This window comes from Acipenser ruthenus, chromosome 12, assembly GCF_902713425.1.
Source record: "Acipenser ruthenus chromosome 12, fAciRut3.2 maternal haplotype, whole genome shotgun sequence".
Taxonomy (NCBI): Eukaryota; Metazoa; Chordata; class Actinopteri; order Acipenseriformes; family Acipenseridae; genus Acipenser; species Acipenser ruthenus.
In genome coordinates this window covers 37009898-37023545 of record NC_081200.1, presented here as the reverse complement: position 1 = coordinate 37023545, position 13648 = coordinate 37009898, and the positions used below count along the sequence as shown (strand labels likewise).

Genomic DNA, 13648 nt, shown 5'->3' with positions numbered 1-13648 from the left:
GTATTCAACAAATTTTTTACTAATGTGGCCTCAAGCCTTATGTAATGTGTAGAAGGCACCTCAGTGTTTTTTCTATGAGGTCATGTTGCATTGAAGGCTTGTGTGCTAGGAACACGCATGCAATCAGCAGGAAGCACAATCAATAATTACATATTTTCCCCTTTATAACAGGATATTACATATGTCAGGTTCTTGGAGTGGCTGTATACTCATCGTTATACCTACTTTCAGAAAACCGAGCTGTACCATTATTGTAAACTCTGTCAAGAACTCCTGCTTTTTTCAACTTGCCAAGAAACAGGTAAATCAAGAGAAAACATGTATGCCTTGAGCATCACCTCGGAATTACAGCTAAGTCACGTAGACAAATGTTTTTGGTTAAAGCATCACAAATGTCATTTTCAGTCACTAAATAAGCATACATAATATTTATCCTGTATAAGCAGCGCTCCAGACAAGGTTTTGGGTTGAACTAGTACTGTACAACCACGAGTGTGTTCTACATCAAGGTTCTTTAATGACTCAGCGCATTATTTTCGAGGTATCACATCTCGTTACTTATATTTTAACATGAAATTCTTAAACTCAGTAAACTCTGTAAACATGCAACAAAGACATGCATTAATAAGTTATAAAAGTTTAATATTATAAGCACTTTTTTTTAGCGGGCGCCACTGATGATGCTTCCAGTTGGATTTGTAGCTGGACTGGGGTGTTTACGCTTCAACCTGTGTAGCTTCAATTTTTTTCTATTCTTACTGTGATTGGCTGTCTAGACAACAGGGCTAGCCAGAGACTATATAATGTTTGTTGGGTTTGTTTTTCTTGTTTACAGTTTTCTAGTAACTGAAGACATTGTATTCTGGGAGATGTAGCTGTTTGTGGAAGTTTTAGGGGAGGCGGGAGGGTAAGCAGACAAGCTGTGAAGCAAAAATGCTATGTGTATGCTTATGCATTCAATTTAAATTTAGTGCTTATTTGGGGTTTTTTTATGTGTAAAAACGGCAGCTTATCTGGACTGCTGCGTATAAGGCCATGATTTACTACAGTAAATTTTTGCATGATAATTTACTAGTTAACCGTGCTTTTGCCATGCTTATGAAACGGTTTTTGTACCATTGCTTTGCTTTACAATTGTTGCCTATGGTACCTTGTTTTCTCATTTGTTTTACCATAGCGACATGATTCTCATTTTATCCTGATCTCAATAGGAGCGCCTAGATGGGTCTTTGCGGGCCAGTGGTTGCTAAAGAGATGCATTGGGAGTGTGAGGGGAATAAATCGCTTCTGCTCTTTCATCAAAGGGACTTGCGGTACGTTGATGAAATCTACACAACCAAGAAGCAACAATTAAAGGCTGTAGCGTCACTTGCTGTCTCCTGTATGCCCTGAACAATTCACCCATTTCTATTTATGTGCAGTAGTTGCATTCTCCCGCTACACTTCTGATAAGATTTATTCAGGGTGTCCACAGCAGGTTGTACAATAGCAAAGGTGCATACTTTGCAAAAGTCACTAGTGGGTGCAAAACTACCCTGTGGTTCCACAATTGTGTATTTCCGACCACTCTTAATTAAATATTCAAAAGCCCCAATCAGTAAGCAACTCCAGTCATTTTATGTTCATGGTTAAGCTATGTAAATTGTTTTCCTGCTTTGGTGAAGTCTTTATAATGAGAACTACATTTTTTTTATAAAGGAGAGGAGCTGGTTGGTTTCTGGGTGAGTGTGGGTAGGTTGCTCCAGATTGATGAGACAGACTTGAATCAGAGAAACATCTACTTGTCATACCTTCAAGTCCTAAAGGTGGTGCACCTTCAGGAAGGATCCACAGTGGCTGTCACTTGTAAAATAACTCCAGGTAAGGAGGGGTGGGGACACTGTAAACCTTTGTCTTTCCATAGTTCCCAATAAGAGAATGACCTGGATACATCTTTATAATATGTTGAAATCTCTGTGTTTACCACAGATTTAATCCATTTAACCTTTTAGATACCTTGTTGAAGATTTTCAACAGGGATCGCCCTTTCAAAACCAGAAGAGACCTTCTTGGGAAAATGAGGGATGAGGCCCTGCTGAAAGTACACACTTACTGGCTTCCGCAGTTTCTCACTCACTGCAAACTGTCCATGCAGAAGGTGGAGGAATGCAGAGGTATACTGCAGAAATACAAGGAAAAGGCTTTTCACGAATACCAAGGACAGTTGACAGGGCACCAGACAGTAAACCTCTCTGTGCGGAGAGTCAAAGTTGAACTTTCCCAAAGTGTAACTGAACCTTATTCCTCCAAACAGACCAAGAAACGCCTTTGGAACATTCCCCTGCAGCCTGCCAGAAGCAAATCCAGAGCCAAATCAAATTTCCTGGAATCTTCTTGCACTTTACCACTTATAAAATCTAAAACAGACCCTGAACGCAGTTCTAAAGACAATGACAAACCGCCGAAAATCTTACATAGGCCAATCATCAAGCCCCCTTCCATTCTGAGCTTCCAGTCTCTTCCAGAAAATCCTCATCAGTATGAATATATGTCCTGTGTTCTTACGGCTGATGGCTTTGCAGGTGGTCCATTTGAGACCTTCTTAAAGACCAAGGGACACACCTCTGAGCTTCATTACTTGGGTCTGTGGAGCGAGATGTACAGCTTCTTAAATCTTGTATTAAGGTCGCAAGATGGATGTGGTCATATCCTGAGACAGATAGTTGCTGAAAGGATTGTGGAAGTGTATCTCAGTAAGGAGTCCAGAAAATATGTCCAGTTGCAAGAGAAAACCACCGAACATCTACAGAATCTGCTACCAGCTGGAGAAGTTATACCATGGATATTGACAGCCCAAAATGAAATTTGTGAGGTATAAAAATCAAAGCTTAGTTTTTATTATTTTAACAAATACTTCTTTTGAGTTAATGATTATGACTTGTTTTCTATTTGGAGATGATGATACTGGTGATATTCCCATGTAGTGAAATGTATTTATTGTTGTTTCTTGTTCTTCTAGATACTTTGTTCCTCCTATGATGATTTTCTGGATGAAGATGATAAGAATTTCCTTATTCTTCTGGTAATTGATCTTCATTAAAAGATTGATCATTTTTTTATGTTGTAGGCTAATATATTGTAATCGTCAAAGTAATGTGTTAATGTACTGTGTCTGAGGTATCATAACTCTGCATTAAGCAATTTTCAAAACTTAGGGAACCAGAATTCACATTGCTTCTTTAAAATAAGCTGATTCCTCAGTATTTTGAACAAGCCCTCTGTATAGCTTTCATATAAGGGAAGGTCTGATCAAATCTTCTTACCATTAGAATATTGTTTCCCATCATTTAACTCAGTGGTGAATGCTTATTCCCCAGCGGTATTGCAAATTCGCCTGCTGACTCTTTAACTATGCTGATTATGTTGCAACAATCTTAAACTATGTAATATTTGTCCTGCAGTCGAGATCCAGTTTAAATGAAATAAAGCTGAAACGGAGAGCCAGCGGCGCTACACTTGTGTTTAAAAAATCTGATCAGCTACTCGACAGAATGAGAGTGGCCCTGGATCTGTGCCAGGCCTGCTCCAGCAGTGGGGATGCGGATATGCTCACTGAAGACACATGGGCACTGATGCCACTGGAGGATATCAGGAATGGAGGATCTGTCCAGTTGGCACCATCAAAAAGACATGCTAGTAAGAACTTTATACTTCATATCTCAGAAACCTATTTCAGATACACTAGCCTTATCCTTGACCACCTACCTATTATGGCTGTCTATTATTGCGGTCGCTCAACTTTTGGTCACTATGATGATAGAGATATAATACTACGAGGGATTGGATTCAAATGAGCTACACAGCTGTATTTTATAGATTTGGTGGCATTGCAAAACTCAGTTAGAATTAATTTATTAACGCCTCTAAAAATGTAGTAATCATAAACACTGAGTCACAATTTTCTTGCCTTTTTTCTCCAACTTCTGTGGTTTTGTCATTAAATAGGACGTCAGATGTCATTTACAGAACTGGCTAAGAAGTATCCAAAACTGGCAGTCAAGGAGACCAGCATAAATTACAGACTTTATTACAAGAACAGACCATATTATGGTATGTATGGCTAAAGCAAACATCACTTTCCAGTGAACCTAAATGGAACATGACTGCTTTTCATTATGAATGAATAACCCTGTGTTTGGGAATACGTTTACATAAGTATACTGTAGATGTCACACTTAGAGTTGGAGAATGTTCATTGACATGTTGTTAAAAGGGTGTGACATCATACGTTACATCACAATTCAAACAATGGGATGAAATGACATGTCATCAAAAATGCAGTAACATTTTAGTTTTATTTCATGCACCATGCTGCTGAATGAAATGCTGTAATAGCATTGCTTGGTATATTAACTGTACTATGAAGTTTTTTTTTGTTTTCCGGTTAACATAATGCTCTAGAGTTGTGCAAGGAATCTTCGTTTTTTGATTCACTCCACTTGCGTCTGGTGGCTGATGGAACCTGGACTGGTTCCAGCTCTAAAGAAACCTCTGGATCGGGATTTTAGTACTAGGTTATTAAATTGAATTGAAAGGATTGGTATTGTTTGCGCTGGGTGAAATAGTTGTTTGCATTAGCAGCTCAGCTGATTTTTTAACATTAATCCATTTGAGTTACTTTGAAAACTGCGAGATCTCTCTAAAACACCATGGGCAGGGCTGGATTAGCACAGGGGCTTTAGGGGCTGCAGCCCAGGGCCTTAGATTTTGAGGAGCCTCAAAAAAATAAATATAATCCATAATATAATATCTAAAAAATGAACAAGTAGCGTGTGACTGTATAAATCTGAACAACACGTCTGTTTTACCAAGCCGTATTGCTTTTTAGAGCAATGTAGTTTTCTTTTAGACTGAGCAATTCTTGTTCCAAATGCAAATAAACTCATTCATATTAAATTACGGGATGCTATGTTTGTGCCTGAGTTGCAATTTGGCCTTGCGCGACTTACAGATATCGTACAGCTTTCTTAAACCGGGTTTCCATGTTTTTAGGTTGTCTTAAAACACAGCCTGCCTCATTTGGTCCTCAAAAAAACAAAAAATAAATAAATAAATAATAATAAAAAAAATATGTTGTTCATGTATTAATGCTTGTAACATGTACCAGCTTTATCTATGCCAATAACTGTCTGGTGGTGAACCTGTTTTATAAATGTAAAATGTAGTTGTAGGAATTTAATCAATAGGTTTCATTAGAACTATATATTCCTTTCAGAGAGGTAAGGGGAAAACCTGAACTAGATTTTCGGATCTTCAGACTTGTATTCCATGTATAGCAGATCTCTTGATTGATCTCTCCTGCCTTTTTGAAAAATATATCCAATCATGAAGGTGTAAAACACAAGGGCCAGCTCTTCAAGGCAATCACCATGAAGGAGGTGCACAGCCTCCTGTGTCAAGCACACATTCTGTTTATACCCCACATTTTTGCAAACTGGTAGGTATTTGTAGATTGTAGTTTCAATCTTTCATTTTGTATATTTATTTACAGAGGTGCAATCAAAGCCAATTTCAACTGGTATTCTTTTGAAAAAAGCAAACATTACATTTTTGAAGAAAGGCAACAGTATCCTCCGACGCCCGACCACGAGACCAAGGTAATATACTGTTATTGGTAGTAGTATTTGTTATCGCCCCTAGGCATTCGTAGTTATATGTTCGAATGTACTGGGCATCACATGTTATAGTTTTATATATATAGAGAGAGGACATCCTTTATCACATATGTACTTCACTAGATAAATCAAGTGGTGTTGAATACTGTTTTTTATAGTATTTTCTTTATTTATATTTATAGGATAACTTGTGATCTCTAAACAGTACATTAATGTTCCCAAACAAATCGTCACATTGCAAAGTCAACACTATCTGACAGCCTATTTATCCTGATTTTTTAAGTGATTTGTGATGGCAGGTCTCTAGCAGAGGTCCTGAGAAACCCAGAAGGCACAGAGTTTTTCAAACGTTACCTGAAGATGTTTGGCGCACAGGGGCCAGTGCTTTTCTATCAAGAAGTGGAGAAGCTGACTGAGATTCACGATCCTAAAATCATAAAGCTCAAAATTATCAGGATCGTGGATAGGTTCTTCGGTCAAAAAATGAAACCTGGTATGAATGAGATTTCTATTGTTTGAACAAGTTGGTTACAATTGATCTTGTTCAACAGAACTGAACAAAAAATAAATATGGAAAGGTTTTAATTCCCTTTCCTCTAAAATGGCAGTGCAAATATACTGGCACTGAAACATATAATGCAGCGTAACTGTACTTTCAATAGAGTCATCCAGGTTAACTATGAAACAGTTTTACCCACATGCATTTACCCCTACCTGAAAAGTCCAATATACTAAAGTGTCTTAAACTCGTGTTTTTTTCTCATGTTATTTTTTCATAGAAGTGTATCTTCAGTGTAATGATAATATTATATTGGAGATACCAAGGATGCCTTCTGTGACTTTAAACATGCTTCTTACAGCACAGAACCAGGTTTTAAAATCTCTTGAGGAAAAATGGTGAGTAGCATCTAGAAATGAACTAAATACACGGAAATTCAAATAATGAGTTGCCTGGTTTTGTTTTACAGGTGTGAAGGAAATTGAAACCTCAGGGTTCATACGTCAGTCGTGTGTGTGTGTGTGCGTGTGTTTGTGTGTGTGTGTGTGCGCGTGTGTGCGTGTGTGCATGCGCGTGTGTGCGTGTGTGCGTACTTTCTAATTCAGGCTGTATAGGATTTGTGTCAGACACATAAATCGCTACATTGTACTGTCAGGTCTGAAAACGAAATTCGTCTCCCCATCTCCCAATACAACCAAGACCTATAAAATGTAAGATGTGTGATTTGAAATTATTTTTTTTATTTATTTTTTTTACTTGTTTCTGCCTGTTGTAGGTTAAGACCATACCAAGATACTTTCCCACCAGTTGTGACCACTACCACTATTTCAGACACATCAATTCGAGACGGTCTCCTGAAAGACAAACTGGTAAGAATCTGTAAACTCCACACCAAAAGCTTACTGACTTCCCATTTGCAATCTAACTATCACACTACTTATACATGTCACAAAAACCTTGATGTAGGAGAGATGTATTTTAAAATGTGACCATGATCCGAAGTGTCCATCTATACCTTAATTATTTAGTTATATGTGCATTCTGTAGACTGCAGGCAATAGATGATTTTGCTGTAGCATCACTTTCAAATCAGACTGAAGAAGTTGGATCTTCTACTTGTGTAATTAGTAAAATATGTATTCGATTTTTTTTTCAGTAGTATAATCAAATACAGTGCACTTTTCACAGATGTTTATTTTTCACGGAAACTGTTTTGAATGCCAGTTATTATTTGAATGCTTTTTAATGTATACAGCGTGGTGAGAAATTGTATTTGAGTGCAAGTTGTCTGCATTATTGTATCAACAGCGTCCAGTTGATGGAAGCTGTATGTACAGTAGTTTAAAAGAAAAAGCAAATTAAACATGTTTAATAAAAATAAATAAAACTAAAGTAATTATTTATTGTAACAGCTAGGAATATTATTGATGGGACATGTCTTAGGGAAGGGGAGTATCATTTTTGGTGGCCAGGTTATTAAGGCACCAACCGTTTCAGTATCTTTCATAATTGTGCCTCAGTTAATATGGTGGAGTAAAGGTTTTTTCGACTGGTAGCTAAGTATGTGTTTTTTTTGTTTTTTCCTTCAAGCAACATATATGGAGTGCTTTTTGCAGTTGCATTAGAAGTGTTTGCAAATTCCGCAGTGCAATGAAAAACCTAACGGTCAGGAAAGGTTTCGAGGTCTACCTTAAGCAGGAGGCCAATGACTATTCAGAAAGTAAGTGCCTATCTTCTGCTTAAGATCTGTTATTTAGATTTCCAGTAGATTTAATGTATGCAATTTAACAGTAGTGCTCATAAGTGCATAAATATCGCAAAATTGATTCATTTTAACATTTTACCTCATTGCAAAAAATAAAAAAAGTAAAATAATTTTCTCTTAGAGGGAACAGTTAAATTATGAAGTAACTTCCAGTATGTAGACTGAGAACACCAGCCTAGAGGCTAGTGCATTAGCACATTGCTCTTCCTAGTCCTCTGCTTGAAGAACTTTGTAATACAAATTTGAAAAACCGAATCAGTAACACAGCCATGCTTTGTTTTGTGAAGGTCGAACGATATTCGTTAGTAGTTCTGCTACCACCAGTACTCAAGTGGCTGAGAATAAAGAAGAAGCAGACACCACACAAGTAAAGCGCAGAGTTGTCAACAACAAAGCCCTCACCGTGGGCTTTATAGTCAATGACTTGTCATTCTACTTAGAAGCAGAAAAGTAAGTTGAGTGTTAAAGTGGTGGTACCTTGCGACTGTAAGCAGTACTGTACATGAACCTGAGGAACTTACTGAATATGTCATAGTAAATCTGTCACCTCCATACTTTCTCAGAAACCATTTGAGGCACTGGATCTCAAGCACAATTGATTATTTTCCAGTAGTCTGTATGACTTTGGGGTTTAATATAGTGTGGAGATCAAACATTTTGAGATGTGATAACACAGTTGTTTTATATAATTCTCTCAAGTCTGATTTATTATGCTAAAATATGCCAGTGCTTTTATTTTTTTTTTCCATTCACAACAATACTAATATCTAGTTAACTTGACTTGGTTGCAGATTTCGCAACCTAGCAGATGCAGGCAGAATCATGGCTTCAGCTGGAATGTATGGTGAGAATGACCAGGCTCAGCTGCACAGCAAGGCAGAAATGATCATCAAACTGTTCCTGAGGTCTGAGATCTCACCTAAACTCCGGGTAAGTAATCCCATTCAATATGACGGTATGTAATTATTATTATTATTATTATTATTTGTTTATTTAGCAGACACCTTTATCCAAGGCGAGTTACAGAGACTAGGGTGTGTGAACTATGCATCAGCTGCAGAGTCACTTACAATTACGTCTCACCTGGAAGACGGAGCACAAGGAGGTTAAGTGACTTGCTCAGGGTCACACAGTGAGCCAGTGAGTGAGCAGGGATTGGAACCGAGGACCTCCTCATTACAAGCCCTTTTCTTTAACCACTGGACCACACAGCCTCCTTGGACCATACAGCCTCCTTGGACCACACAGCCTCCTTGGACCACACAGCCTCCTTGGACCACACAGCCTCCTTGGACCACACAGCCTCCTTTGACCACACAGCCTCCTTGGACCACACAGCCTCCTTGGACCACACAGCCTCCTTTGACCACACAGCCTCCTTGGACACACAGCCTCCTTGGACCACACAGCCTCCTTTGCAGTTGCATTAGAAGTGTTTGCAACTGCAAAGGAGGTGGTGCTGAGTCGTGGTGTTGAGTCGTGTTCTTCATTCTTTCGGTAACTCAGTTGTGTGTTTTGAGAATACCCCAGGACGTTTTACAAAATGTACAGGTTTGTTACACTATAATGACGGTTAAATAAGTCAACGACGTGAACTGTACTTTATTCTTAAAAAAAGACTCATCATGATTTAACTCATGTGACTAGGTCCTCTATCCCTTATGGCCATTCCACTATTACCCGCAAGGATATAGTGGATTCAGTCACATTAATGATTTTAAATGAATCGTTTGGCCAATTCTATGTTTTTCTTTCCTTTCTGCAGATCAATATTGCCGAGGTTCAGAAAGAAATGATTCTGCTTTCAGTTTTACATGGGAATATTGACCGTAGCCTTTTCCATTCTGCAGTCATGTCCATCTTTCCCACCCTCATCTTCTGTTGGAAAAAGTTAGCGTCTTTGTTTACTGTTGAATGGGTCTGCTATTTCTAAACCCATATGAAAAAATGCTGTAGCAAGATGTAGTAGTGTAGTAGTGTAATAGAGCAAACTATCTACAGCTTGGCAAAAACTAATTAAAGACAATTAATTAGGGCTGGAATTTTTCAGGCATATTTTCTTTTACAAAAGCCCAAAATATTATAATAAATCACGGACCTAAAGATTTTTTTTGTCTACTAGATATTACCCCCAAGGATAGAGTGGATTCAGTCACAATTCTTATTCTGTACTATTCTGTACATACTGTTGATCTAGGTCATGGTCCTCAACTTCTTAACTGTACTAAAAGCTCTAGTATTGAATTTATAGCTGTGGCAGTGATGTATGTTTAATTTGTTGGAATCATGAAAACCTGGTAAAAAGTTTCAGAGGCTATAAAGCCTAATGTGATAACCTTCACTATATTATTCATTTTAGATTAGCTTATTTGCACACAGTTAAACCACAAACTTAGTACTGTGTCATTGCAGTGCTATTGTAATTGAAGATAATTTGGTAATGGCAGACTGATGTTTTGTATATTTTAGTGCTGTTTTATTGGTGTTCAATGTTTTATTGTTGCAGATACTGCTCTTGGAAGGTGATGAGCAGTATGTATGGACATAAGAAAGATCAGAAGAAAAGGGAAATTGTGGAATTTCCTAACTACCTTGAGCCTAACCTTAATGGGGAATGGTACATGAAAATGGTCTCCCTCACTGGTAAATGTAATCCCAGGAATATATATTTATAGAATAAAATCTATATGAATTCCAATGGAATCTATATGGATTCCAATAAAATATATAGAGCTTCCAATAAAATCTAAACAGATTCCAATAAAATCTATGTGAATTCCAACACCTGACACTCCTTTGACATTCCATTTGGAATTCATTGTATATTTGCAGCCTTGAACTTGTTACTCTTTACAGAAATTCAAAAACTAAAAAAATAAAACAAAATAAAAAGATTTTGTACGTGTAGTAATGTTATGGCTATACATCTTCTTTAACATGTACCGTACTGTAGCTACCAGGTGTATCCTTTTACTCCTTGTTCGTTGGTAACACTTTACATTAAGTCTCTCGAATTACTGTGTCTTTACATAGTAGTTACTTAGTAAATACATGTGTACTTACAATGTTATTATGCATAGTTACAATGTACTTAATGTGTAAATGTTTTTGCACACTATAGCCCTAACCCTCACCCTCACCCTAACCCAAACCCTTTTCTGATAAAATTGTGTACTTACATATATCTTGCAAAAAAAATGGCCACATTAAGTACATTGTAACTATGCGTGATAACATTGCAATTATGTGTAAGTACACATGTATATACTAACTAACTGCAGTGTAAATACACAGTAATTAGAGACAATGTAAAGTGCTACCGGATTCTTGTTTTAGTCTTTACCCTTTGTTTAGTCTTTACTGTTTTCTTACAGAAGAGCTGCCTATAATGAGGTTTGCAATATCTCACGGACTCCAGCTCATCATTCCACAAAGCAGATTCGATGTTAAAGGTACCATACATTGGGTACTGCGTTTTAGAAGATTTTGTTTCCTGCTGCAAGGTTTAATTTGCCACCTATTCCGTTTGATATGTAACTACAATGCCTTGTTGAAATGTGTTATGAAAATGATCAATGCCAGCAGTCAGCATTTTCCCCCCTCTGGGGCTTGGATTATAGAGGCTATAGTAAACAAAGTAAGTCCATAAATCTCACCTGTCGTGGTTGTTGGTAAGGGTCATAGAATCATTTTGATAGCTACTTAAACTTTAAATCGAAATCTTTGCAACATGTAACTTTTGGTAGTTTCAAACCACAGTAATGTAATATATTACATTAGATTTCTGGGTTCTCTGTTTCTGTTCTTAAAATATACCTAGCTAGTAAACATGCCAGTGAGCATTTTCTTAAAAAGTTCTGGTCACATGGGCTAGTGAACGGTGGGTGCAGAGTGCAGCAGTTTTCAGGAAAAAAAGTGAGACTATATATATTTATAGTTATATATTTATAGTTGGCTCTCTGAGCTACAACTTTTATCTATTATCAGAAAACTTGTTACTGTAGTAACATTATTTAGCTTAAGCTATTGACAAATTCTGAGGATATAGGAGGTGTCTATCAATCCGTCCACGTGTCCATCTGTACGTCTCACTTACATTGTTCTAAAATGTCCTAACATGTTTGGTGTGTTTTATGTATGGATTGAGTACCTAATGTTCTGTTTTGTGCAGGTTGTGCCAGCAATACCTACCATGTAAAGAGCACTGGCCAACAGGACACTGAAAGCTCAGTGCCAGGGTATGTCACAACCCCCCCTAGAGGATAAAGCAACTGTTACACTGCTAGCTAATCATAGCTTCTCGTTGACAGACCACGTCTTCATCTATTCATTTTCCTTTCAAATAAAAATCTTCCTGCAAGGACGCTGGTTTAAACTTGTATCTCATGTGACTTTTCTTTTTACAGGACTCCTCCTGTACATGCCAGGAATAGAAGAAGATCCGGATCAATAGTTAGGTAAGTTCTCTTAAAAAAATCAATTCTATGTAATCAATGTTCTACAGTAAATAAAAAATACAACTTTCAGTAAGTGGCAATCCTTCTGCGTGGTTCTAATTTCAAGCACTCGAACATTTTAAAATGTTTTTGTGTGTGTGTGTGTATGTCTGTGTTAAGGTGCTTTAACCATGTATTTAGGAGCAGCTCTTCAGTTCTGATTGCCTGCCACAGCCATGTTTAATGTCGGGTAAATCAGTGAAAGTGTCTTTATATTAGTAAGCACCAGTGCCCTTGAACACAGCTGAAAACACCTTAGCAAATACTTAACAGAATGGTTATAAGTGAGTGCAATAAGAACCATTGGAAATGATTATCTATCTACTTTCTTAAGCATGCTAATTAAAATGAAGATATTTGTTTTTATTTTAACAGCCTGTCGATGCAGCCAGCAGTTTTACCTTTGCCAATAGGCAGTTCAATGCAGAGAATCAACGAGTAGCTCAGGTGCTCAACGTTACCAATCAAATAAACATGATCAGCTTTGCATGAGCGTTTCTCTTTTGTTACCTGAGCACCACATTTAACAAGTCCTTAAAAACCCAGGGTACAGTATTGTATACTACTTTTCAAATCCACAGACTTTTTTTGTTTTCAAGAAATCCAAGAATTGAGCCTTATTTTTTTTTAGTTATGAAGGACATTTCCTTTTAAATGGGCATAATGGAAGTAGCCAGAAGTGTTGGCATGCTAACAAAAGAAGCATGTGAATAGTTGATACAGTAAGCATGATCGTCTTACCCTTTTTAATGTGGGTAAACTAATTGCAATGTTTAGAAGAGCACAGAGGCGCCTCCATGTGGGACTTAGGCTTTTGTTTAGTTTATTTTAATTTTTTTATTTATTTTTTGTAAAGAATGAAAACGGCACGAAAGTGCTTTGAATCCTTCCATTTCTGTGCCTGGGTCTGCTTACAAAGGGCAATCGAACCTTAAACCTTTAAAATTCGTATTAACGAGAATTGACTGTCTTCCTGTAAGTATATTAACTCAATGCGGCCCCATGATCTGTTTTGTGTTAATTGTCTAGGCTACTAAGTAGGCCAAGTTAAAAATAATAATGATAAAAAAAGCTAAAATCATTTAGTTTCAATTTAAATTAATCTTTTATTTGCATTCTACACCAATATGTGCAATGCAGCAGCAGGATTTATTTTGTGTTACCAGTAGCCTACAAGCTGAAGTAAAAAGAAAGTGCGCTAGATATTAATTAGATTTAACTACTGTACTGTATA

General features: G+C 37.3%; 1 protein-coding gene across 1 annotated transcript; it reads left to right on the top strand.

Moving 5' to 3' along the window:
* Positions 1-209: 209 nt before the first annotated feature.
* On the top strand, positions 210-12876 carry LOC117417202 (regulator of G-protein signaling protein-like). The gene is made up of 20 exons (XM_034029182.3): positions 210-301; positions 1212-1313; positions 1699-1860; positions 1992-2851; positions 2999-3061; positions 3441-3675; positions 3985-4089; positions 5531-5636; positions 5954-6147; positions 6434-6551; positions 6929-7022; positions 7744-7873; positions 8206-8368; positions 8710-8848; positions 9684-9808; positions 10425-10561; positions 11293-11370; positions 12090-12156; positions 12325-12375; positions 12790-12876. The coding sequence occupies exons 4-20, from the start codon at positions 2057-2059 to the stop codon at positions 12854-12856; spliced, it is 2667 nt and encodes an 888-aa protein (XP_033885073.2). The 5' UTR covers positions 210-301; positions 1212-1313; positions 1699-1860; positions 1992-2056; the 3' UTR covers positions 12857-12876.
* The last annotated feature ends 772 nt before the right edge of the window (positions 12877-13648 follow it).